At 35.4% G+C, this 25,601-nt stretch overlaps 1 protein-coding gene across 1 annotated transcript in view; it reads right to left on the bottom strand.

Annotated features, from left to right (window-relative positions):
- RANBP9 (RAN binding protein 9) overlaps positions 1-25,601 on the bottom strand; it is a 97,190-nt gene that overhangs the window by 35,240 nt on the left and 36,349 nt on the right. Inside the window, exons 3-4 of the mRNA XM_069492893.1 lie at positions 5,300-5,352; positions 3,580-3,747 (exon numbers count right to left, since the gene is read on the bottom strand). Of these exons, the coding sequence (XP_069348994.1) occupies positions 3,580-3,747; positions 5,300-5,352 (221 nt within the window). The remainder of the gene's footprint in view (positions 1-3,579; positions 3,748-5,299; positions 5,353-25,601) is intronic.

The following is a 25,601-nucleotide window of genomic DNA, read 5'->3' as shown; positions in this document are numbered from 1 at the left end:
GAACTCTTATTAACCACTATTATATCTCCTCGTTATGTGCTTATCAAATATTTATTAGACTTATGAATAAATAACGCCAAACGTTCAAATTTACTTAAAATCAAAATGTGATTCCAACAGTAGGTACCCTTTTATTTTATTTTATTTATTTATTTATTTTTTTGAGACAGAGTCTTCACTCTGTTGCCCGGGCTAGAGTGCCATGGCGTCAGCCTAGCTCACAGCAACCTCAAACTCCTGGGCTCAAGCAATTCTTCTGCCTCAGCCTTCCAAGTAGCTGGGACTACAGGCATGTGCCACCATGCCCGGCTAATTTTTTCTATATATTTCTAGTTGTCCGGCTAATTTCTTTCTATTTTTTTTTAGTAGAGACAGGGTCTCGCTCTTGCTCAGGCTGGTCTCAAACTCCTGAGCTTAGATGATCCACCCACCTCAGCCTCCCAGAGTGCTAGGATTACAGGGGTGAGCCACCATGTCCAGCCTAGGTACCCTTTTCTTAAGAAGTATTTTATATTTTAAAAATAGCTTTCTTGGCCGGGTGCGGTGGCTCATGCCTGTAATCCTAACACTCTGGGAGGCCAAGGCGGGAGGTTTGTCTGAGCTCAGAGGTTCGAGACTAGCCTGAGTAAGAGTGAGACCCGTCTCTCCTAAAAAATAGAAAGAAATTAACCGGACAACTAAAAATATGTAGAAAAAAATAGCCGGGCATGGTGGCGCATACCTGTAGTCCCAGCTACTCGGGAGGCTAAGGCAGTAGGATTGCTTGAGCCCAAGAGTTTGAGGTTGCTGTGAGCTAGGCTGACGCCATGGCACTCTAGCCCGGGCAACAGAGTGAGACTCTGTCTCAAAAAAAAAAAAAAAAAAAATAGCTTTCTTATCAAAAAGAAGAGAGAATACCTATTAAAACCAAGAGACTGAAAGACCTAAGTGAGCTGGGCCTCTGGAGAGTAGCAAGACTCAGTGGACCCATGGTAACTCACGGGATAGGGCCCAGAAAAAGGAATATCTTGACTCCTCTCTTCTTTCTTACTGTGATCTCCTGCCTGCCAATTCTCCCCAACAGCAGAACTCAACCAGATGTAAGAAGGTAAGGGGGTGCTTTGATGTGGCATATACATAAGTTAAATTAAATTAAAATTCACCTAAAGCTGCCTCTCTACCTAGGGAACTGCAACCTAACTTAATATGTAAATAGGCTGCAATCTAAGAATATATTCTTCTAACAAGTAGCTGAGTCTCAACTAATCATAGGTTACCAACTAATTAGACCATGTCCAAATAGGTCAAATGTCAAGCTGTAATCAATCAAGCTGTTTCTGTACATAACTTATTTTTCTGTCTATAAATATTACCTGCCCATGTTGCTCGGTGGAGTTCTCTGAACCTCTCCTGAGTGCTGCCCAATTTATGACTCTCTCTTTGCTCAAATTAATTCTGCTGAATTGAAAAAAAAAAAAAAAAATAGCTTTCTTGTCCAGGCATGGTGGCTCACACATGTAATCCCAACACTTCAGGAGATGGGAGGATTGCTTGAGGCCAGGAGTTTGAGACCAGCCTGGCCAACATATCAAGACCTCACCTTTACAAAGAGCTAAAAAAACAATTAGCCAGGTATGGTGGTACACATGTGTAGTCCCAGCTACTGGGTATAGGCTGAGACAGGAAGAACACTTAAGTCCGAGAGCTTGAGGCTATAGTGAGCTATGATTGTGCCTGCACTCCAGCTTAGGCAACAGATTGAGACTCTGTCTCTTATATGACTTTAAAAAAAACAAAAAACAAAAACTTTCTTAGCCAAGAGAAAAATTCAATTTAAATGTCTGTGAAACATTTAGGAATAACATTAAACGAGTGTCGGGCAGATGTGGGGGTGGGAGGGGATGGGAGTATACATACATAATGAGTGCGATGAGCACCATCTAGGGGATGGACACACTTGAAGCTCTGATTGGGGGGTGGGGAGGCAAGGGCAATATACATAACATAAACTTTTGTACCCTCATAATATGCTGGAATAAAAATAAATAAATAAATGTCTGTGAAAATCTATTAGGAAAAAAAATAAAATCATACCACCTGTGATCCTCCCATCTCCCAAAATAAAATTTCATCTCTGGAAAGTTTTAAAAATTAGTGTTAAAAAGACTAACTGTGGTTTTTTAAAAAAAATGTCGTCTTTTGCATTTTTGAGCCAAAGGTCATACCTAAAAGAAGATTTCTCTTGGTTTAAGATTTTAAACATCTTAAGCATCCAAGCCAGCTAAGACTGTATCAGTTAACTGCTTTGACAACCCAGAGTCAGAACAGTAACAACAAAGAAACTAAAGTAACTATACCCTTTTTGGAAACCACTTGGTTACAACAATCAAATCACACACAAATACATATAATTTGCGTGAAGTCTTGAACATTATTTTACTAATGAGAATATAAGGATCTTTTGTGGACTCAGGAAACCTTTAAGTCAGATAACACAGAAGATGACAGAATTAAAATTAATATCAGAAGATTTAAGCCAAATATAAATGTGAAAAATAATTAACTTTAAGATATACTTTGAGACATTAAAAACAGTAACTATTACTAATGCAGCCAGAAATTTAGAATTTTCTACTATGACAGAAAAAACAACTATTGTGTTAAAGAACATATACTATGTGTCTAAGCATATTACTTAGCCTAATTTTTAAATATAATTTATAAGCAAAATGGAATTTCTGCCTTCTGGGGTTAGACAGTCTTTGCTTCCATTCATTAGAAATAATAGAAAGTCAAGGACTTTCCCAACAATAAAATGTGAAATATTTTTGTTAAAAGGAAAAAAGCCTCAGTCTTGCTATCCTTTATACTTTTTATGCTTTCTATAATTAAAAAAAAAAAAAAACACTTCTAAGAAAAGGGAATATAACGACCACCCACAATTTTAAATTTGAAGTGCTCTGAGTACATAGATTTCAACTAAAACCCCTAATTTTCTATTAGTCTTACAACGTAGGGGTGTCTTCAAGTTTTCATTAACTTATTTCTTGTTAGCTACCTTTTATTCTTAGAAGTTTTGTTACTGTTTGCTTATTTGATTCTGGTCCCTTCCAGAGAACTAACTTGTAGTCTTTAGCAATCTTTGTCAGTAGGTCTGACTTTGAGTATGTCGATGCCCTTCATTTACTGATAGCATCAAGCTTTCCCTCCTTTTGTTACTATTCCCCACACTATTCTAAGAACTGATAGCTCTTTTTCTTAGCATCTGTTATCTAGAGAATTGAGTCATACTGTGAAGGGTTTTATTCAAAGGAAAGCATAAAAACTCTTGGCATTTCTTTTATTAGAATAAATATCTCAGTATGAGGATGATTTCTATAGTTACTCCTATACACAGGACATATGTATCACATAGGTGGCCTTCATAGAATATAAATTTTCACCATTTCCCCATCTTCTACCTAGGAATAAGGAAGAAACTATTTCTAGAGCCATCAATCTATAAAGGAGAATCACATAATAGATATGACTATCATGCTGGATGTACATTAATCACAATATTTGGCTATTTTGCATGCAATCAATATATTATCTTGATACCTAAACTATGTCCATTCTTGGTATAAAAGCAGGTATTGTTGATAAGGTTAACACAACAGCCAATGACATCACCAGTTGTAAAAGTTGGTCCATAAGGTTGTCCGGTTCCAGAAGAACAAAATGAATGTCCATCATCCCCATGGTAACCATATGAATGTTTATCCCAACCTAAAGAGAAAATTCCAGCTTATTTATAATGAAAAGTAAGGTTCCTCTGCACTATATTTGCTAAGATTATGATAAATCAGAATAGTACAACAAATAGTACAAAAGATAAAATTCCCAAATGTATGTACATTTAAATTCTCAACAATTACATTAATTTCTTCTATATGAAAATACTGTTTATAACATTAAAGAAAATAAATTAGCTACACAGAACACTAAAACAAGTTTTAAACAGAAAGAATTCATACCAGGAAAAGAAAAAACATAAATGCAACATCCACAGCAAGATACATTTTTCATGCATATTTCTTTTTGCTAATATACCAAAAAATTTTGCTTGGATTTTAAGAAATACACACAAAGTTGGATGTAAAACAGATTATATCCTATTAAATCACAACAAGCTTTCCAAGGCCATAATCTAAATATAAAAGTCAAACAATTTGTGGTCTCTCCCCAACACCAAACTACAGATATGTCTACATGGTTATTAAGAGATTTTTACTTTACCAGTTACTTCTATAAGGAGAGTTTTCAAATAATAAAAACCTCATTTAAATCCTCTTTCAAGTATAATTTTAAGCAAAAGGTAGAATGAAAGTATATTAACTTAACCCATCTGATTACAATTAGATGACAACTACATTAGCTTGGTTTGTTTCTTTGTTTTATGGTACTTCATATGTAGCTTTATATTGGTAATTTTGCTATTTGAAAAAGTTTCCCTCAAAATAATTTTTTACATTAGCCAACAGAATACCAGAAAACACAGTCCAAGAATGACCTCCTTCAGAAAAATGGTATCAGGAAATAGGTTTGCCATCTCAATTTATACCATCTTTAGTTTACTTTTAATGTTAGTCTATAGTCCCAGAACGTTAAACAACTGAAGATGGGTTAAAGGCCAGACATGTGATGGGCAGCAAGCAGAACCAGCCAGTAGCTGATATTTTTATGACTATTTACTTAAAGTTAAAAATATCAAAAACAACAACAACAAAAAACCTGGTGTAAGGCTGGGCACGGTGGCTCATGCCTATAATCCTAGCACTCTGGGAGGCCAAGGCGGGAGGATTGCTCGAGGTCAGGAGTTTGAGACCAGCCTGAGCAAGAGCAAGACCCCGTCTCTACTAAAAATAGAAAGAAATTAGCTGGACAACTAAAAATATATGCAGAAAAAATTAGCCAGGCATGGTGGCACATGCCTGTAGTTCCAGCTACTCGGGAGGCTGAGGCAGAAGGATTGCTTGAGCCCGGGACTTTGAGGTTGCTGTGAGCTAGGCTGACGCCAGCCATAGCACTCTACCCCGGGCAACAGAATGCGACTCTGTGTCAAAAAAAAAAAAAAAAAAAGCATGGTATATATGCTAAATGGCATAAAATTTATATTTATTAAAAACACTCAACTTTCACTGAGAACTCATGATATAGGTGATAAAGACATGTAAATCAATTATTTTTTAACTATTTCAACTTGTTACTTGAGAATTTTAACCAGAAAGTGCTAGCCATAAAACAATACTATAATACTATAATTCAATTACAAGGGTACCTGGTAGTCTATTCATGTTCACACCTTGAGCAGAAAGACCAATTCCCATGTAACTGTTGGGAAAAAAAGAAGAAAAGCAGGTTATTTTAGTGATATATGTATAAATTACAAAACACTCTCAAACAATATCAGAACCAAGTCCAAGTTGAAACTCCTAGTGTAGTTACAAAAATGTTATTACAGTTCATTACATAGCAACAAAGGGCAATATTAAGCATAAATAAAACCAAGATTCACAATAAATTCCTATAAATACCCAAAGTATTAGTAATACCTATGCACTCTGACACCTATAAAAATCTTTCCACCTTATTTACAGATGATTATTTAGGATTAAGGCTTCTCACAAAATGTATACAGGGACTGCAGAAGAAAAAAGATATGTTAAATAAGAAACAAATGTGTTTCCAAAAGGACACAGTGAAAATTTGGAGCACCAAAAACAAAAGGGAAACATGGATTCACATTTGGAAGAAATGTCAAATTCACATCAAAGCATCTAAAATACGTAATAAAATTACCCTAAGGTGCACACTTGTTAGCATAATTATATAACGGTTTTCTGAAACTGGGAAAATTAACAAAATCTACCTAAACAGGACTCAATTATCCACTCAAAATAATTTCCACAAAAGAAATATACAAGAAAAAATAATTACTGAGGTATGCAATTAATTTTCAAAAGCTTATACACCATTAATAAAACCTGATAAAGACAGTTCAAAAAAGAAACAACCAGAAAGCAACACACTTATAGGTATGCATGCAAAAATAAAAACTAAATAAAAAAGCAAACCAAATCTAGTTTGTTAAAAGGCTAACTGCATATGATTGTATCATGATTTAAAATAGCATGTGATCAAAGTTCAGCCACCAATTCTAATACGTAACTCCAGGAAATTACTTAAATATGACACTTTTCCCCAAATCGAATGCAGCATGTAATATAAGATATTCAAATGTGAAAAACTAAAGCCATTTTCATTGAAATAGGAAGAGATGCCTACAATTGTTAAATACTGTTGCAGAGACTTCAGAAAATTTAATAAGAAAATTAAATAACCAGCATAAACATGAAAAGATATAAAATTATCTTTATTTGTAGTTGGTATGATTGTATACATAGAAAATCACAGAATCTACCAAATGCCTTTAGAATTAATTAGGCATTTTGGCAAAGTTGCTGGATATAACAAAAACATTTTAATTTCTCTTCTAGTAATAGCCAGTCAGAGAAAGGAAGTGGTGTGTAGAAACATACCAGTCACAATAACTACAGAAACCATACAACAGGAATATAGTTATCAAGTAAGGCTCAAAAACAATATACTAAAAGCTGTAAATAAATACAGTATACATCTGGATAACGACAGTATAAAAATGGCAATCTTTCTAAAATAATATGTATACGTTTCAAGACAGACTCCAAATTTATTAAGTTGGACAAAATGATTTTGAAGTTCATATATAAAGGCAGAATTTTAACCAAGACAAAATTTTTAAAAGGAAAAATAACTTAAGGGGTTTTCCTACTAGATATTAAAACTCATAGTTAACTAGATTCACAAGAGCAATATTACTAATAAGAGCACATTGACTCAGACAAGCATGATAAAACATTAAGAAACAACATTTAAAAGCTAGTCAAGAAGGTTCATTAAGATTGTATTGGGGTATTAAGTATAAAATGTCTCATTTCCTTAAATAGTAAGTTAGCTGATATCTCTGACACTTCACTTTGACACTTCTTGTTTTATTTTTATTATGAAGGTACATCCTCAGTGTTTCAAACACACGGTTTGGCTTGTGATTATCTTTCATATTTTTTTTTTTTAGAGCAATTTTTGTGAAACCACGGATAAGGCAAAACTTTGTGTTATTTTCAAATGTGAGTTTCGTCATGGAACCAACGCAGCACAGACAGCTTGACTGGGAGGGATGTGGCTAATGAACACAGTACATTGATGGTTTGAGAAGTTCTGTTCTGGTGATTTTAATCTTGAAAATGAGCCACGTGAGCAATTTGAGACCAACGTGGATAACGATGAGCTGAAAGCTGTAGTGGAAGCAAATTCACCTCAACCTAGGCATGAATTAGCAGTAACATTTGACGTTACTATTCCAACAATATTGGACCATTTGAAAGAAATCAGCAAGGTAAAGAAGCTGTATAGATGGGTTATACATGAATTCAACGAGCATCAGAAGAGAAATCATCTCGAAGCTTGCCTTTCTTTGCTGTCACGACGTAAAGGCAAACCATTTCTACACCATATTGTTATGTGTGATGAATAATGGACTCTTTTGGACAACTGCAAGCATCTGGCACAATAGCTGGTTAAAGATGAAGTGCCAAAACACAGTCCAAAACCAAATATTCATCAAAAAAAGCTAATGGTGTCTGTTGGTCCAGCGCTGGTTTTATCCATTACAGCTTCACGAAATCTGGTCAGTTGATTACAGCGGATGTCTACTGCAACCAACTGTATGAAATGATGAGGATGCTTTCGATTAAGCAGCCAAGATTGGTCAATACAGACAGGCCAATCCTCTTGCAAGACAATGCTCAACCACATGTTGCACAAACAATACTGCTCAAACTCCAGAGGCTGGCCTTGGAAACTCTGTCATCCACTGTATTCACCAGACCTTGCACCACTTCTTCCAGGCTTTGGACCACTTCTTTCAAGGAAAAATATTCAATTCTCAACAAGCTATGGAAACTATCTTTTGCGATTTCATTGCCACTCTCTCTCCAGGCTTCTTTGCTGCTGGTATAAACAAGCTACCATTAAGATAGCAAAACTGTGTCCATAGTTTAGGCACATACTTTGATTAACTGTACTGCTTCTTGTTTGAGAAATAATAAAGTATGCTTTTGATTCAAAATCAGACATTTCACATTCAATGACCTAATATTTGGACTCAGCTTCTTTGCTACGCATACAACATAAAGTATAAGTATTACCAAAAGAGACTTACTAAGGCACAAAAAGATAATTTTTGAGAAGAAGAAACACAAAGCTGTGAGTGGGCATACAACTATGGGCCTGCAAAACTCTGGGTCTATGAGCACTCACTGAAGTTCCCCCTTCTCTGGGGAAATAAGGACTAAAAATGCTCCACAAGAGGAACATTAGCCGTGCTTACTGCTTAAAGCCAAAGGTTAGAATAGGCTTTTCCTCTTGAAAGGAGGCTAAGAGCATACTAACGCCACCTGTTGCCTGGGCTAGAGCTTATCTGACATGTGGCCTAGTTAAGGGGAAAAAGAGAGTAGATGCCTCTTGACAAGGATGTGAACCAGTTATTGAATGGATCAGTGACTAAATGTGTAATACTCCCAATATCATCCTGAAGCAAGAATCTAGAAACTCTAATACAAATTTGGTTGTGGACTAGGGCCAATGAGTTAAAAAGTATAAATTTTAAGAAAGGGAAAATAGCACAGAAAAAGACAGATTAACAAAATGAAGAAAAATGTTAAACTTCCCAATTAAAATGATGCTGCAAAGACAAAATTCCAAATATAAGATCTACAAAATAAACAACTGGAACATGAACTCACTGTAGATGACATCACTCAATGGACCGTGTGATTTTAAAAAACATAAAAGTAAGTACAGTTAAGAATATACTTTAAAAAGAAAGGAATCAGGCCAGGTGCGGTAGCTCATGCCTATAATCCTAGCACTCTGGGAGGCCAAGGCGGGAGGATGGCTCGAGGTCAGGAGTTCGAGACCAGCCTGAGCAAGAGCGAGACCCCGTCTCTACTAAAAAATAGAAAGAAATTATATGGACAACTAAAAATATATATAGAAAAAATTAGCTGGGCATGGTGGCACATGTCTGTAGTCCCAGCTACTCGGCAGGCTGAGGCAGGAGGATTGCTTGAGCCCAGGAGTTTGAGGTTGCTGTGAGCTAGGCTGACGCCATGGCACTCTAGCCCGGGCAACAGAGTAAGACTCTGTCTCAAAAAAAAAATAAATAAATAAATAAAAAAATAAATCACAATCATTAAGAAATAAGGACAGTGGAGCACCAGTACTTGCTGAGATAATATAGCTAATAATTTTCCTCAATTAAAAAATATGTTGTTGAATTCCAAATGCACACTGCATACTAATTAAGATAAAAAATGAAGTCATACTTAAGACACACTGTAGGGTATCAATGACAATCTTAAAAGCTACCAGAAAGAAAAGGCAGATTACCTACCAAGGAACGTCAATTAGACTGACAGCAAACTTCTCCCCAGCAACAAATGATGACAAAAAGCAATGACGGCCGGGCGCGGTGGCTCACGCCTGTAATCCTAGCACTCTGGGAGGCTGAGGTGGGCGGATCGTTTGAGCTCAGGAGTTCGAGACCAGCCTGAGCAAGAGCGAAACCCCATCTCTACTAAAAATAGAAAGAAACTATATGGACAGCTAAAAAATATATATATATATAGAAAAAATTAGCCGGGCATGGTGGTGCATGCCTGTAGTCCCAGCTACTCGGGAGGCTGAGACAGTAGGATCATTTGAGCTCAGGAGTTTGAGGTTGCTGTGAGCTAGGCTGATGCCACGGCACTCACTCTAGCCTGGGCAACAGAGTGAGACTCTGTCTCAAAAAAAAAAAAAAAAAAAAAGGCAATGACATAATATGTTCAAAGTATTGAGGGTAAAGAACTGTCAACCTAGAACTTAATTCCCAGGTAAAGCAGCAAGAATGAGGGGAAAATAAGACATTTTAAGACACATAAAAGCTAACAGTTTATCATCCACAGACTCACAAAAGAACTATTTGAGGACATACTTTAGCAAGAAGACAAGTAAAACCAGAAGAAAGGCATAGACAAAGAAATAATCAGCACAGAAAAATGACAAAATAAGTCACTAAAATTAATTATTGATAAAAATACTATTCAGAGTTTAAAAGTCTATCACTCATACATAATGTGCTAGGATATAATTAACAATTACTTAACATATAAAGAAAAACAAAAATATGATCCATGTTCAAGACAAAAGACAAACAGGGAATGACCCTGAGACAATCCAGATGTTGGAATTTAAAGCAACTACTGTTACAACACACTAGATGTAGGGGGAAATATGCTTGTTCTGAATAAAAAGACAGGAAATCCCAGCAAAGAAAAAGAAACAAAAAAGATCTGCTATGCTCTGAATGTTTGTGCCCCCCACAATTCACATTTTGAAAAACCTAATCCCCAATGAGATGATATTAGGAGGTGGATGGAGACTTTGGGAAGTGATTAAGGCATGAGGGCAGGAATCGGATTAGTGCCCTTATAAAAGAGGCCTGTGAAAACTTGTTTGTGCCTTCTGCCTTGTAAGGATACATATCTATGAAGCAGAGCATTCTCATCAGACATTCAACCTGCTGGAGCCTTGATCTTGGACTTTCCAGCCTCCAGAATTATAATCAATAAATTTATGCTGTTTATAAATTACCCAGTCTAAGGTATTTATTTTGTCATAGCAGCCTGAACAGACTAAGTAAGACAAGAACCTAATGGAAATTCTGGAGATGAAAAATGTTTAAAATAAATATTTGCCTATGTACTTAATGGCAGATTGAAGATGGCAAAACAAGTAAGTAAACAGGAAAATAGATCCATATCTGAAGAACAGAAAGAAAAAAGATTGAGAGAGAAAAAAAGAGTCCCTGGGACAACAGCTAAAGTCTAATACACATATAACCAGAGTTCCAAGGAGAAAAAGAGAGACTGGGGCAGCAAAAAAATAACAGAAAATAATTTCCCAAATTTGGTAAAAGACAAAAATTTATAGATTCAAGAAGATTGGCAAACATTAATGAAATTAAATACAAAGAAAACCACACCTAGGTACAAATCACAGTTGAATTGCTGAAATCTAAGAATAAGGAAAAAAATACTGAAATCAGCTAGAGAAAAATGACATATTACTTTCATGGGAATACTGAGCTGAATTACCACTGACTTCTCATCAGAAACTATGAAGGCCAGGAGATGGTGGAATGAAATCTTTAAAGGTGCTAAACGAAAAAAAATCAAAAGCCTGCCAACACAAAATGTTATATTCAGAGAAAATATCTTTCAAGAATGAAAGTGAAATGAAAACATTTTCAAATAAAAAAAAATGATAGAATGTGTTGCCAGCAGACCTATACTAAGAAAAATGCTGTTAATTTTCTTAAAACATATTACTCTTTAAAGCAAAAATGGAAACATGTATTATGCCATCTATAACAGATGTAGAGGTAATATATATGAAACCCACAGCAAAAAGGACAGAAAAAAGGAATAAATGTAGAAATAGAAGTTTCCACATTTTACATAGAGGTATAATATTAATTCTCAGTAGATTATGAAAACAGGAATGTATATTAAGATCTCTACAATAATCACTGAAAATTGCAGAGATATAGTTTAAAAGTCAATAAATTAAAAAGGAATTCTAATAACATATCAAAAGATAATATATCATTACCAGGTAGCGTTTAACCCAAGAACATAAGGTTGGTTTAACATTCAAAACCAATCAATTGTGTCTTACCATATTACAAGAAAACCCATATGGTCATTTAAATAGTTGCAGAAAAAATACCTGACAAAATTTAATACCCATTCACAATAAATACTCTTAGCAAACTAAGTAAAAAAAAAAAGTAACTTCCTCAACCTGTATCTACAAAAACCCTACAGCTAGCATACTTAATAGTAAAATATTGACCACTATTCCCTAAAGACCAACAAGGCAAGAATGTCAACATTGACCACTTCTATTCAACACGGTACTACAAATCTAAGCCATTTCAACAAGGCAAAAAAGAGAAACAAAAGGCATAAAAATTGAAGAAATAAACGTGACTCTATTTGCAGATGGCATGACTACATATAAAGAAAATTCTAAGGAATCAACAAAATAATCAGAATTAAGTGAATTTAACAAGGTTGCAGGATACAAAGTGAGCACACAAAAATCCACTGTATTTGTATATACTGGCAGCAAATACTAGGAAAATAAACTACTAAGGAAATAAAAAATTTAAAAATTCCATCTACAATAGCATCAGAAAACATAAAACATTAAAAACTGAAAAGACGTGCAAACATCTCTACTGAAAATTACCATCGTTGCTGAAGGAAATTAATGAACATGTGAATAAATGGCAAGACATTATCATGTGTATGGACCAGAAGACTCATTTTAAGACTGCAAAATTTAGAGTCAATGCACTCCAAATCATAATAACAATAGGCATGACAAGCCAACTCTAAAGTTTATACGGAAAGGGGAGGGATCTAAAATATTCAAAGAATACTTGAAAAAGAACAAAGTTGAAGGACTTATACGACCTGAATTCAAGACTTAGCATAAAGCTGAGTAATCAAAACAGTATAGTATTGGCTTAAGGATCAACAAATAGATCAATGGAACAGATTAAGGAGCTCAGAAAGAGACCTATATTTATAATCATTTAATATTTTACCAAGGTGCTGAAACAATCCAAAAGGGGGAGGAAAGTCTTTCTTTAACAAATAGTAATGAGGCAATTGACATCCATATGGAAAAAAGTGAGCCTTAATCTCTACCTCACACGATATCCAAAAATCAAGTGAAGACAGACTACAGTCCTAAATATTAATATAAAAGTTAAAAAAGGTGAAGCTTATAAAAGAAAACATGTAAGAATACCGTAACCACTTGAGGATAAAGCAAAGATCTATTAGGACACACAAAGCAAGAACCATAAAATAATAAACTCATAAATTAGACTTCATCAAAATTAAAAACTCTGCTCAAAAGACATAAAACATGATTTTTTAATAAATGGACAAAAGAACTGAACAGATACTTCACAAAATAAGATATTGCAAATAACCAAGAAACACATGAAAAAATGCTCCACATTGTTAGTCATCAAGAAAATACAAATTAAAACCACATTGAGACACAACTGCACACTGCCAGAATGTAAAAGACCAACAACATCAGTGTTGCCAAAGATGTAGCACAACAGGAACTTTCATACATTGTTAGTGGAAATGTAAAACAGTACAATCTCTTTGAAACAAAGCCAGTAGTTCCGAATAGGACTTAACATGTCTAACCCTATGACCCAGCAATTGCACTTGTAAAGAGAAATGAAGACATGTCTACCAAAGACTTCTACAAATATGTTCATACCAGCTTTCTTCACAGTAGTGAAAAACCTGAAAGAGCCTGGGAATCCATCAGTAAGTGTATGAATGGATATACAAATTGTGGTATATTCTACTCAGCAATAAAAATGAAAATGGAATGACTGATACACACAACATGAATGAATCTCAAAACTGTTACGTTGACTAAAGGAAGTCTTATGACAGGAGTATATGCCATACGATTCCTTTTATATGAAGTTCTGGAATAGAAAAAACTAATCTATGGTTTAAAAAAAAAGTCAAAACAGTGGTTGCCTCTGAAAGGGTAGGACAGGGCCTGACTGAGAAGGAATATGAGGGAACATTTCTCAAGATGATGGCATTGTCTATACTTTGACAGAGATTTGCGTTTTATCAGTGTATGCATCTGCAAAACTCAAACAGTAGATTTGTGCATTTCACTGTATGTAAATTTTATCACACACACAAAAAGAACAGTAAATAAATACGAAACTAGTTAATAATATGCATGCTCAAGTGACTAAGGGTGAAGTGTACTTACTTTTAAATGCATCAAAAAATAAGATGGATCAATAGATGAACAAAGCAATGGAGAAATCCAAAATAAAGCAAATACAGTCAATTCTGTTATAGCATAACATATGAGTTCCACAAAGTCACCATACTATACAAAAATCATGCAATAAAAGCTACAAGGTTTGGGGGGAAATGGAGTTAGAAGTATAGCACATAAAAAAAGGAACCCATAAAAACAACACAGCTTTTTAGACATGTTAAATTATTAAGGAATACATAAATACAACAACAAATTTGGTACTATGCCTTTGAAAAAGACTTGATGTTTACTTGAGGAAATAGGTATTGTAAGGGTTACAGCTTGCGCATTATTGTGAAGTGATGAAAGGAGGGTTATCTGACAGAGGGAAATTTGTAACACCAGATGTGGATGGGTGTGGCTCATAACTCACAGTGAAGTGAAGAACAAGTATGTTTGAGGCACTGTGGGACATATATAAACAAATTCAAATTTAACAATAAGGGGGGCAGAATTTAAGTGCATGAACAAGAAATTTATTCTGGGACTATGTGTTTAGAAAGACCAACGGACATGAAGATCTTTTAGATCAGTATGTCAACGAAAATAATCTCAAATTATGTTTATTAACAGTTATTTAAACAATGTTTGTGCCTAACATACAACAGAGAATAAAAGGACTCTTTTTAATTCCTGTTATAAATAGGGTTAAGCTATTTGTCCATCTGTTCTTTCCATTCATCTTTTTCTGTTTTTGTTAATTTTTATTTTTCTGTTTTATGACCATTTTTTGTTTTTTTGCTATTTCTTTTGGTAGTATATTAATAAGTACCTTATAAGTTAAAAATGCATCTTTAACATATATTCTTGATTAAATTAGTATGTTTAACACATCCTGGCAATGCAAGACTTACTTTTTAAACCCTATTTACAGTTATGTGCTACATGATACTTTCGTCAACAACAGAGTACATATATGACAGTGGTCCCATAAGATTATAACAGAGATGCTCTATACAGATGTACCATTTTATCTTTTATACCATATCTGGACTGTACCTTTTCAGTGTTTAGATATGTTTGGATACACAAATATTTACCATTGTGTTGCAAGTGACTACCATATTCAGTATGGTAACATGCTATACAGGTTTGCAGCTTAGGAACAACAGGCTATATACATATAGCCTAGATGTGCAGTAGGCTATACCATTTAGGTCTGTGTAAGTACACCATATGATGCTTGCACAACAAAACTGCCTAACAAAACAGAATGTATGTCCACTGTAGCAACACTTTTCTTTGCTATTGTTGTCATGTCTCACTCCATGTCACAAACTCCTCAAAGCGTCATTACTATTTGTTTTAAATAGTGCTATTTAAAGCCAATAAGATTAACAGTAGACTTATCAGAAGCCATGAAAGTCAGATAGCAGTAGAATGACATATTTATTCCAAGGGCTGAAAGGAAAAAAAAAGCTATAAACCAAGAATTCCATATCCAGCAAAACTATAAGCCAAAAACAGAAAATTAAGACATTCCCAAATAAAAACTGAGAGAATTTGTCATTACTAGACCTTCAATATAAGAAATAGTAAAGGGATCCCTTAGGCTTAATGGAAAGGACACTAGACAGTAACTCAAATCTACACAAAGAAATAAAGAACTTCAGAAAAGATAACTACAGAAGTAAACATAAGAATCAGCACAAATGTATTTTTGTTTGTAATTCTTTTCTTCTGATTTAAAACACACAAAGCAATAATTATAAAACTGTGAGCTTAAAATACAGAGATGTGATCTGCATAACAATAATGGCACAAAGAAGGAGGGAAGAAATGAAGTATATTGGAACAAACTTTAACATACTGTGGAAATTAAATTTGTGTTAATCCAAATTATATTGTTTTATTATCTGAATGATCTCCAGAGCAAACACTATAAAATTAAAAAAACACAACGAAATTGAAAAGATACATCAGAAAATATCTAAATCACACAAAAGACAATAATGGGAGAACAGAGAAACAAAAAGACAGAAAACATAAACAACAAATATCAAAAGTAGCCAGACATAAATCCTACCTACCAGTATCTACCTACTGGTAATTTCAATCCTTCCTATCATAAATCCTACCTATCAATAATTTCAATAAATTCAAATAGATAAAATTATCAAATCAGAAGGCAGTAACTGACAGAATACATTTTTTTTAAGAAAAGATGTAAGGCCAGGTGCAGGGGCTCACACCTGTAATCCTAGCACTTTAGGAGGTCAAGGCAGGAGGATCGCCTGAGCCCAGGAGTTTGATGCTGCAGTGAGCTATGATGAGGCCACTGCACTCTAGCCTGGGTGACAAAGTGAGACCTGTCTCAAAAAAAATGATCCAATAAAATGTTGCCTACAAAAGACATTTTAAATTCAAATACACAAACAGGTTGAAAGGAAAAGGAAGGAAAAAGAAATGGCAGCTGAAATAGCTATACTAGTGTCCAACAAAACAGACTTTAAAATTGTTACTAGAGGCCGGGCGCGGTGGCTCACGCCTGTAATCCTAGCACTCTGGGAGGCCGAGGTGGGCGGATCGTTTGAGCTCAGGAGTTCGAGACCAGCCTCAGCAAGAGCGAGACCCCACCTCTACTAAAAATAGAAAGAAATTATATGGACAGCTAAAAATATATATAGAAAAAATTAGCCGGGCATGGTGGCGCATGCCTGTAGTCCCAGCTACTCGGGAGGCTGAGACAGGAGGATCGCTTGAGCTCAGGAGTTTGAGGTTGCTGTGAGCTAGGCTGACGCCACGGCACTCACTCTTGCCTGGGCAACAGAGTGAGACTCTGTCTCAAAAAAATTGTTACTAGAAACAATTTATTTTATCATGATAAAAGCATCAATCCATCAGGAAGACATAAAAATTATAAATAAATATGAACCTAACAACAGAGCCCCAAAATATTTGAAGCAAAACTGACAGAACTGAAGGGAGAAATAGATAATTCACAATAATTATTGGTGACTTCGGTAAAATACTTTCAATAATGGCTAGAACTGGATAGATCAAAGAAATGGCTAGTTCAACATCCACAAAGCATCAAAATAGATCCACAACAATGGACCACAACCAAAAGGAAATTGTCAAAATGTCAGAAAAGGAATTCAGAATATAGACAGTAAACAAAATAAATGGAATTGAAGAGAGAGCTGAAAACCAACACAAAGAAGCAAAGACAAAAGAAAGTTTTAGGAAATGAATGAAAAACTCACTAAAAGAGATAGACAATGTAAGAAAAGATGTAATAGAATGTAAAGAAATGAACAAGTCATTTATGGAATTACAAAATACAGCACAAAGCTTCAACAGGCTACACCTAGCAGAAGACAGAATCTCAGAACTTAAAGACAAGGCTTTCAAACTAACCCGTCAGTCAAAGATGCAGAAAAAAGAATAAAGAAGAATAAACAATCACTCAGTGAAATATGAGATTACGGGAAACCAGCCAATATACAAATTACAGATATCCCAGAGGGAGAAGAAGAAAAAGCAAAAAGCATGGAAAACCTATTCAAGGGAATTACTGAGGAGAACTTCCTTGGTATCACCAGAGATTCAGATATCCAGATTACAAGATGGTCTTCGAAAACCAGGAAGATTCATAGCAAATAGGACATCCCCAAGACACACAGTCATCAACCTGGCCAAAGTCAAAATGAGGGAGGAAATTCTACAAACTGGAAGATGAAAGCAATAACTAACCTACAAAGAGAAATCCATCAGGCTAACAGCAGACTTCTCCGCAGAGACTTTACAACCCAGAAGGAAATTAGGGCCCCATTTTTAATTTTCTTAAACAAAACAACTTCTAGCCAAGAATTTTGTATCTTGCAAAACTAAGTTTAATAAATGATGGAGAAATAAAGATTTTTCCAGGCCGGGCGCGGTGGCTCACACCTGTAATCCTGACACTTTGGGAGGCCGAGGCGGGTGGATTGTTTGAGCTCAGGAGTTCGATACCAGCCTGAGCAAGAATGAGACCCTGTCTCTACTAAAAAAAATGGAAAGAAATTAGCTGGACAACTAAAAATATACAGAGAAAAAAAATCAGCCAGGCATGGTGGCGCATGCCTGTAGTCCCAGTTACTCAGGAGGCTGAGGCAAAAGGATTGCTTGAGCCCAGGAGTTTGAGGTTGCTGTGCGCGAGGCTGACACCACAGCACTCTAGCCGGGGCAACAGAGTGAGACTGTCTCAAAAAAAAAAAAAAAAAAAAAACAAACCAACAATAGCATACAAGGGAAAACAAAATAAGGTATCACCCAACATGATGAACAGACCATAATTCCACATATCAATAACAACATTCAACGTGAACAGTCTGAATGCCTCACTCAAAAGACACTGGCTGAATGGATGAAAAAACACAACTTAAGTATTTGCTATCTTCAAGAAACAGATCTAAATCACAGGGACTCACACAGACTCAGGATAGGGGATGGAAAAAAATATTCCCCGCAAATGGAAACCAAAAGTGAGTAGGTGTAGCCATCCTCGCATCAGATAAAAGAGACTTTTTACATCAACAATGGCAAGAAAAAGACAAACATGGTCATTATATAATGGTAAAGGGGACAATTCAACAAGAAGACCTAACAATCCTAAATATATATGCACCTAACACAGGAGCTCCATGTTTCATAAAGAAAATTCTTTTAGATCTAAGCAAAGAAATACACAGTAGCATCTTAATTGCCAGGGACTTCAACATTCCACTGACAGAACTGTATAGATCATCAAAGCAGAAAATGAATTAAAAAAAACACTGGTCTCAAACAGGGCTCTAGAACAAATGGACCTAAGAGACATTTACAGAATATTTTACCCACAAACAACTGCATATGCATTTTCTCATCAGCACATAGGACATTTTCCAAGAATGATCATATCTTAGGCCACAAAACAAGTCTCAGCAAATTCAAAAAAATCGAAACCATACCATGTATCTTCTTAGACCACAGTGGAATAAAACTAGAAATCAACTCTAAGAGAAAAACTCAAATCTGCACAAAGTCATGAAAATCAAGCAACCTGCTGCTGCATGATCCTTTGTTAATTAATTTCAATGATAAAATTAAGATGGAAATCAAAAGATTCCTCAAACTGACAAAGGGGACACAAGCTTTCAAAATCTGAGATATAGCAAAAGCAGCCCTAAAAGGAAATAAGCTTAAATGCTTACATCAAAAAGATAAAAATATCACAAATTAACAAGCTAATGTTACATCTCAAGGAACTAGAGACAGAACAACCAACCAAACACAAAGCCAACAGAAGAAAAGAAATAAAGCTCAGAGAAGAACTAAACGAAATGGAAACAAACAACAAAAAAGAATCAATGAAACAAAAAGTTGGTTCTTTGAAAAGATAAAAAAAATTAATAGACCATTAGCCAGATTAACCAGAAATAGAAGAGAAAGGACTCAAATTAACCTCAACCAGAAATGAAAAAGGAGACATTAAACTGATACTACAGAAATACAAAATATTATCTGTGAATACTATGAAAACCTCCGCAAAAACAAACTAGAAAACCTAGAAGAAATGGACAAATTCCCAGAAAACATACAACCTCCCAAGCCTGATTCAGGAATAAAAAGAAATCCTGAACAGACCGATAACAAGCAGCGAGATTGAAGCAGTAATAAAAAATCGTCCAACAACAAAAAAAAGCTCTGGACCAGATGGATTCACAGATGAGTTCTACCAGACCTACGAAGAACTGATATCTATCCTACAGAAACTGTTCTATAACATTGAGAACAAGAGAATCCTCCCTAACTCATTCTATGAAGCCAGTATCACCTTGATAATAAAGCCACGAAAGGACAAAACAAAAAAAGAAAACTACAGATCAATATCCCTTATGAACATATTGCAAAAATCCTCAACAAAATACTATCATACCGAATTCAACAGCACATCAAAAAAATAATTCACCATGATCAAGTGGATTTCATCCCAGGGATGCAAGGATGGTATAATATATGCAAATCAATAAACATGATTCACCACATAAACAGAAACAAAAACAAAGACCATATCATCATCTCAATAGATGCAGAAAAAGCATTTGATAAAATTGACTATCCCTTCATAAAAACCCTCAACAAACTAGGCACAGAAGGAATACACTTTAAAATTATAAAAGCCATGTATCACAAACCCACAGCCAACATCATACTGAATGGGAAAAAGTTGAAAGCATTTTTCCTAAGAAATAGAACAAGACAAGGGTGTCCACTGTCACCACTTCTATTCAGCACAGTAGTGGAAGTCCTTGCCAGAGCAATCATGCAAGAGAAGGTAATAAACGGCACTCAAATCAGGAAACAGGTGGTCAAACTATCCCTGTTTGCTGACGATATGATCTGGTATCCAGAAAATCCTAAAGATTCAACAAAAGGCTCCTGGAATTGATAAATTGAGCAAAGTCTCACGTTACAAAATCAATGAACACAAATCAGTAGCATTTCTATATACTAATACCAGTCAAGCTGAGAGTCAAATAAAGGAATCAATACCATTCATAGGCCGGGCATGGTGGCTCACGCCTGTAATCCTAGCACTCTGGGAGGCCAGACGGGCAGATCGTTTGGGCACAGGAGTTCAATACCAGCCTGAGCAATAGTGAGACCCTGTCTCTACTAAAAAAAATGGAAAGAAATTAGCTGGACAACTAAAAATATACAGAGAAAAAAAATCAGCCAGGCATGGTGGCGCATGCCTGTAGTCCCAGTTACTCAGGAGGCTGAGGCAGTAGGATCGCTTGAGCCCAGGAGTTTGAGGTTGCTGTGAGCTAGGCTGACACCACAACACTCTAGCCCAGGCAACAGAGTGAGATATGTCTCAATAAATTAATTAATTAATTAATAAAAACAAAAAAATAAATAAATACCATTCATAATAGCTACACCAAAAATAAAATATTTAGGAATATATTTAACAAAGGAGGTGAAAGATATCTACAAGAACTATAAAATACTAATGAAAGAAATCACAGATGACACAAATAGGAAAATGTCTCATGTTCATGGATAAAATCAACATTGTTAAAATGTCCACACTGCCCAAAGTGATTCACAGATTCAATGCAATGCTCATCAAAATACCAACATCATATTCCACAACTCTAGAAAAAATAATTCTACACTTCATTTGGAACAAAAAAGAGCCCTAGTAGCCAAAGCAATCTTAACCAAAAAGAAAAATATGGAGACATCACATTACCTGACTTCAAATTACACTATAAGCTACAGTAACCAAAATAGCATGATACTGGTATAAAAGTAGAGACACAGAACAATAGAACAGAAACAGAGAAGCCATCTATAAAACCAACTACCCATACAACCAACTAATCACTGACAAATCAGAGAACAACATACACGGGGGAAAGGAAGCCCTATTCAATAGATGGTGTTGGGAAAGATGGATAACCAAGAACAGAATAATGAAACAGGACACCTATTTCTCAATAGATACAAAAATTAATTCAAGATGGATAAAAGAATTAAATGTGAGGCAGGAAACCATAAAAATTCTAGAAGTAAATGTAGGAAAAACTCTTCTAGACATCAGCCTAAGCAAAGAATTTATGACTAAGACCCCAAAGGTAATTATGGTAAAAAGCAAAAATAAACAAATAGGACTTGGTTAAATTAAAAGGCTTCTGCACAGCAAAGGAAATAATCAACAAAGTAAATAGACAACCTACAGAACGGGAAACAATATTCGAAAACTATACATCCGATAAACGGCTAATATCCAGACTCTACAAAGAACTCAAATCAGCAAGAAAAAAACAAATCACCCCATGTAGGCAAAGGACATGAACAGAAGTTTTTCAAAAGAAGATAAATGGCCAAAAAGCATATGAAAAACTACTCAACATCACTAATCATCAGGGAAATGCAAATTAAAACCACAATGAGATATCACCTTACCCCTATCACAATGGCCATTATTTAAAAAGTCAAAAAACAACAGATGCTGGCATGGATATAGAAAGAAACGAATGCTTATACACTGTTGGTGGGGCTGCAAATTAGTACAACCTCAATGGGAAACAGTATGGAGAGTTCCTCAAAGAAATAAATATAGACTTACCATTCGACCCAGCAATCCCACTACTGGGTATCTATCCAAAGGAAAAAGAAATCATTTTATCAAAAAGACACCTGCGGCCGGGCACGGTGGCTCACACCTGTAATCCTAGCACTCTGGAAGGCCGAGGCAGGAGGATTGCTTGAGCTCAGGAGTTTGAGACCAGCCTGAGCAAGAGCGAGACCCTGTCTCTACTAAAAATAGGAAGAAATTAGTCAAACAACTAAAAAAATAGAAAAAATTAGCCAGGCATGGCATGTGCCTGTAGTCCCAGCTACCTAGGAGGCTGAGGCAGGAGGATTGCTTGAGCCCAGGAGTTTGAGGTTGCTGTGAACTAGGCTGACGCCACGGCACTCTTGCCCGGGCAAGAGAGTGAGACTCTGTCTCAAAAAGAAAAGAAAGAAAGAAAAAGACACCTGCACTTGAATGTTTATCTCAAAACAATTCACAATTGTAAGGATGTGGAATTAACCTAAGTGCCCATCAATTCATGAGTGGATAAAGGAAATGTGGTATGTATACACCATGGAGTACAACTCAGCCATAAAAAGGAATGAAATAATGTCTTTTGCAGCAACTTGGATGAAACTGGAGACTATTATCCTAAGTGAAGCATCTCAGGAATGGGAAAAAAAAAACCACCAAATGTACTCTCTAATAATTGGGAGCTCAACAATGGGTACACATGGACACAAAGTGATATAAAGTACATGAGAAACCAAGAAGTAGGGGTAGGGTATAAAAATTTCCTGTTGGGTACAATGAACAATATTCTAGTGATGGACTCACCAAAAGCCCTGACTTAAACATTATTCAAAGTATCTACACAACAAAAACACTTGTACCCCCTTAATTAATATTTTGAAATTAAAAACAGTAGATTCTACCAACCAACAAAAAAGGAAAGAAGACTCAAATTACTAAAAAATCAAGAATTACAGAAGGAATATCACTACCAAACTAAAAACAGACATTAACTATGAAATGTCTGATTTTGAATCAAAAGTGTAGTTTATTACTTCTCAAACAAGAAGCAGTACAATTAATCGAAGTACATGCCTAACTATCTTAACAGTTGCTTGTTTATGCCAACGGCAAAGAAGCCTGGAGAGAGAGTGGCGATGAAATCACAAAAGGCGGTTTTCATAGCTTATTGAGAATTGAACATTTTTCCTTGAAAGAAGTGCTCCAAATCCTAAAAGAAGCGGTAGTCAGCTGGTGCAAGGTCTGGTGGATGACAGAGAGTTTCCAAGTCCAGCTGCTGTAGTTTGAGCAGTGTTGTTTGTGCAACATGTGTTTGAGCATTGTCTTGCAAGAGGATTGGCCTGTCTGTATTGACCAATCTCAGCTGCTTAATTGAAAGCATCCTCTTCATTTCGTCTAATTGGTTACAGTAGACGTCTGCTGTATTTGACTGACCAGGTTTCACGAAGCTGTAGTGGATAACACCAGCAGTGGACCACCAAACAGACACACCATTAGCTTTTTTTCATGAATATTTGGTTTCAGACTGTGTTTCAGCACTTCATCTTTATCCAACCATCGTGCCAAAGGCATGCAATTGTCAAAAAGAATCCATTTTTCATGATACATAACAATATGGTATAGAAATGGTTCACCTTTATGTCATGACAGCAAAGAAAGGCAAGCTTTGAGACAATTTCTCTTCTGACGCTCGTCGAATTCATGCATAACCCATCTATACAGCTTCTTTACCTTGCCCATTTGTTTCAAGTGGTCCAATATTGTCAGAATAGTAATGTCAAACCTTGCTGCTAATTCATGTGTAAGTTGAGATGTATTGCTTCCACTACAGCTTTCGGCTCATCATCCACCTTGGTCTCAGGTCGCCCACGCGGCTCATTTTCAAGATTAAAATCACCAAAACGGAATTTCTCAAACCATCAATGTACTGTGCGTTCATTAGCCACATCCTTCCCAAACACTTTGTTGATATTTTGAGCTGTCTGTGCTGCACTGGTTCCACAATGAAACTCATATTTGAAAATAACACAAATTTTTGACTTACCCATGGTTTCACAAAAATTGCTCTAAAAAAAATGTGAAAGATAATCACAGGCCAAACCATGTGTTTGAAAGACTGAGGATGTACCTTCATAATAAAAATAAAACAAGAAGTGTCAAAATGAAATATCAGAGATATCAGCGGTCTAACTTAGTACTTAAGGAAATCAGACATTTCATACTTAATAACCTAATACTATGAAAATATATAACCTACTTAAAATGGACAAATTCCTAGAAAGACACAAAGTACTGAAACTGAATAGTAATTTTAAAACTTCTCACAAAGACAGGCCCATGCTAGGATGGCATCACTGGTGAATTGTACCAAACATAACAATTAATACCAATCCTTCTCACTCAGTTTCCTCCAAAAAAATTAGGAATACTTCTTAACTCATTCTACAAGGCCAGTATTACCCTGTTACCAAAACCGAATAACACATCACAAGAATACTACAGAAAAAAGTATTCTTTATTAATATAGATGCAAAAAATCATCAACAAATTACCAGCAAAACAAGTCCAGCAACACACAAAAAAGGATTATACATCATGACCAAATGGGGTTTATCATAGGAAAATAAGGTTGGTTTAGCACCAGAAAAATCAACATAATACATCATTAAGCAAATAAAGAATAAAACCCACATGATCATAGAATTTGACAAAATCTATCACTTTTCTAATAAAAAAACTCGACAAGCTAGAAATAGAAACTTCCTCAGCTTGACAAAGAACATCTATAAAAAATCCACAGTTAACATCATACTTAATAGTAAAAGACTGAATACTTTCCCCTTAAGATCAGGACCAATAAAAGGATGTCACCTCTCACCACTTCTATTCAACATAGTACTGGAGCTTCTACTCTGGGCAATAAGGCGAGAAAAGGATATAAAAGCCATTCAGATCAGAAAGCAAGGAGTAAACATCCTCTATTCACAGATAACATAATTTTGTATACAGAAATCCTAAAGAATCCCCCTAAAATGTATTAAAATTAATAAACAAGTTTGTCAAGATCGTAAGATGTAAAATCAATATGCAAAAATCAGTTGTATTTCTATACACTAGCAATGAATGATTTGAAAATGAATTTCAGAAAACAATTTTTATAACAGAATAAAAAATCATACTTAGGAATAAACATAACAGAAGTGCAAGATGAACACTAAAAACTATAAAACATTGTTGAAAGAAATTAAAGAACACCTACATAAATGGAAAGACTGTCATGCCATGTTCATGGATTAGAAGACTTAATACCAGTAAGACGGTAATACTCCTCAAACTAATCTAGAGATTCAACACAATTCCTATGAAAATCCTAACTTGCTTTTCTGCAGAAATTGACAAACTGATGATAAAATAATATGATAATGCAAGGGGCCCAAAAGAGCCAAAATAATCTTGAAAAGTAACAAAA

This window comes from Eulemur rufifrons, chromosome 18 (assembly GCF_041146395.1).
Source record: "Eulemur rufifrons isolate Redbay chromosome 18, OSU_ERuf_1, whole genome shotgun sequence".
In the NCBI taxonomy this organism is placed as follows: domain Eukaryota; kingdom Metazoa; phylum Chordata; class Mammalia; order Primates; family Lemuridae; genus Eulemur; species Eulemur rufifrons.
The sequence above is the reverse complement of the archived record's forward strand: the minus strand, read 5'-3'. Positions and strand labels throughout refer to the sequence as shown.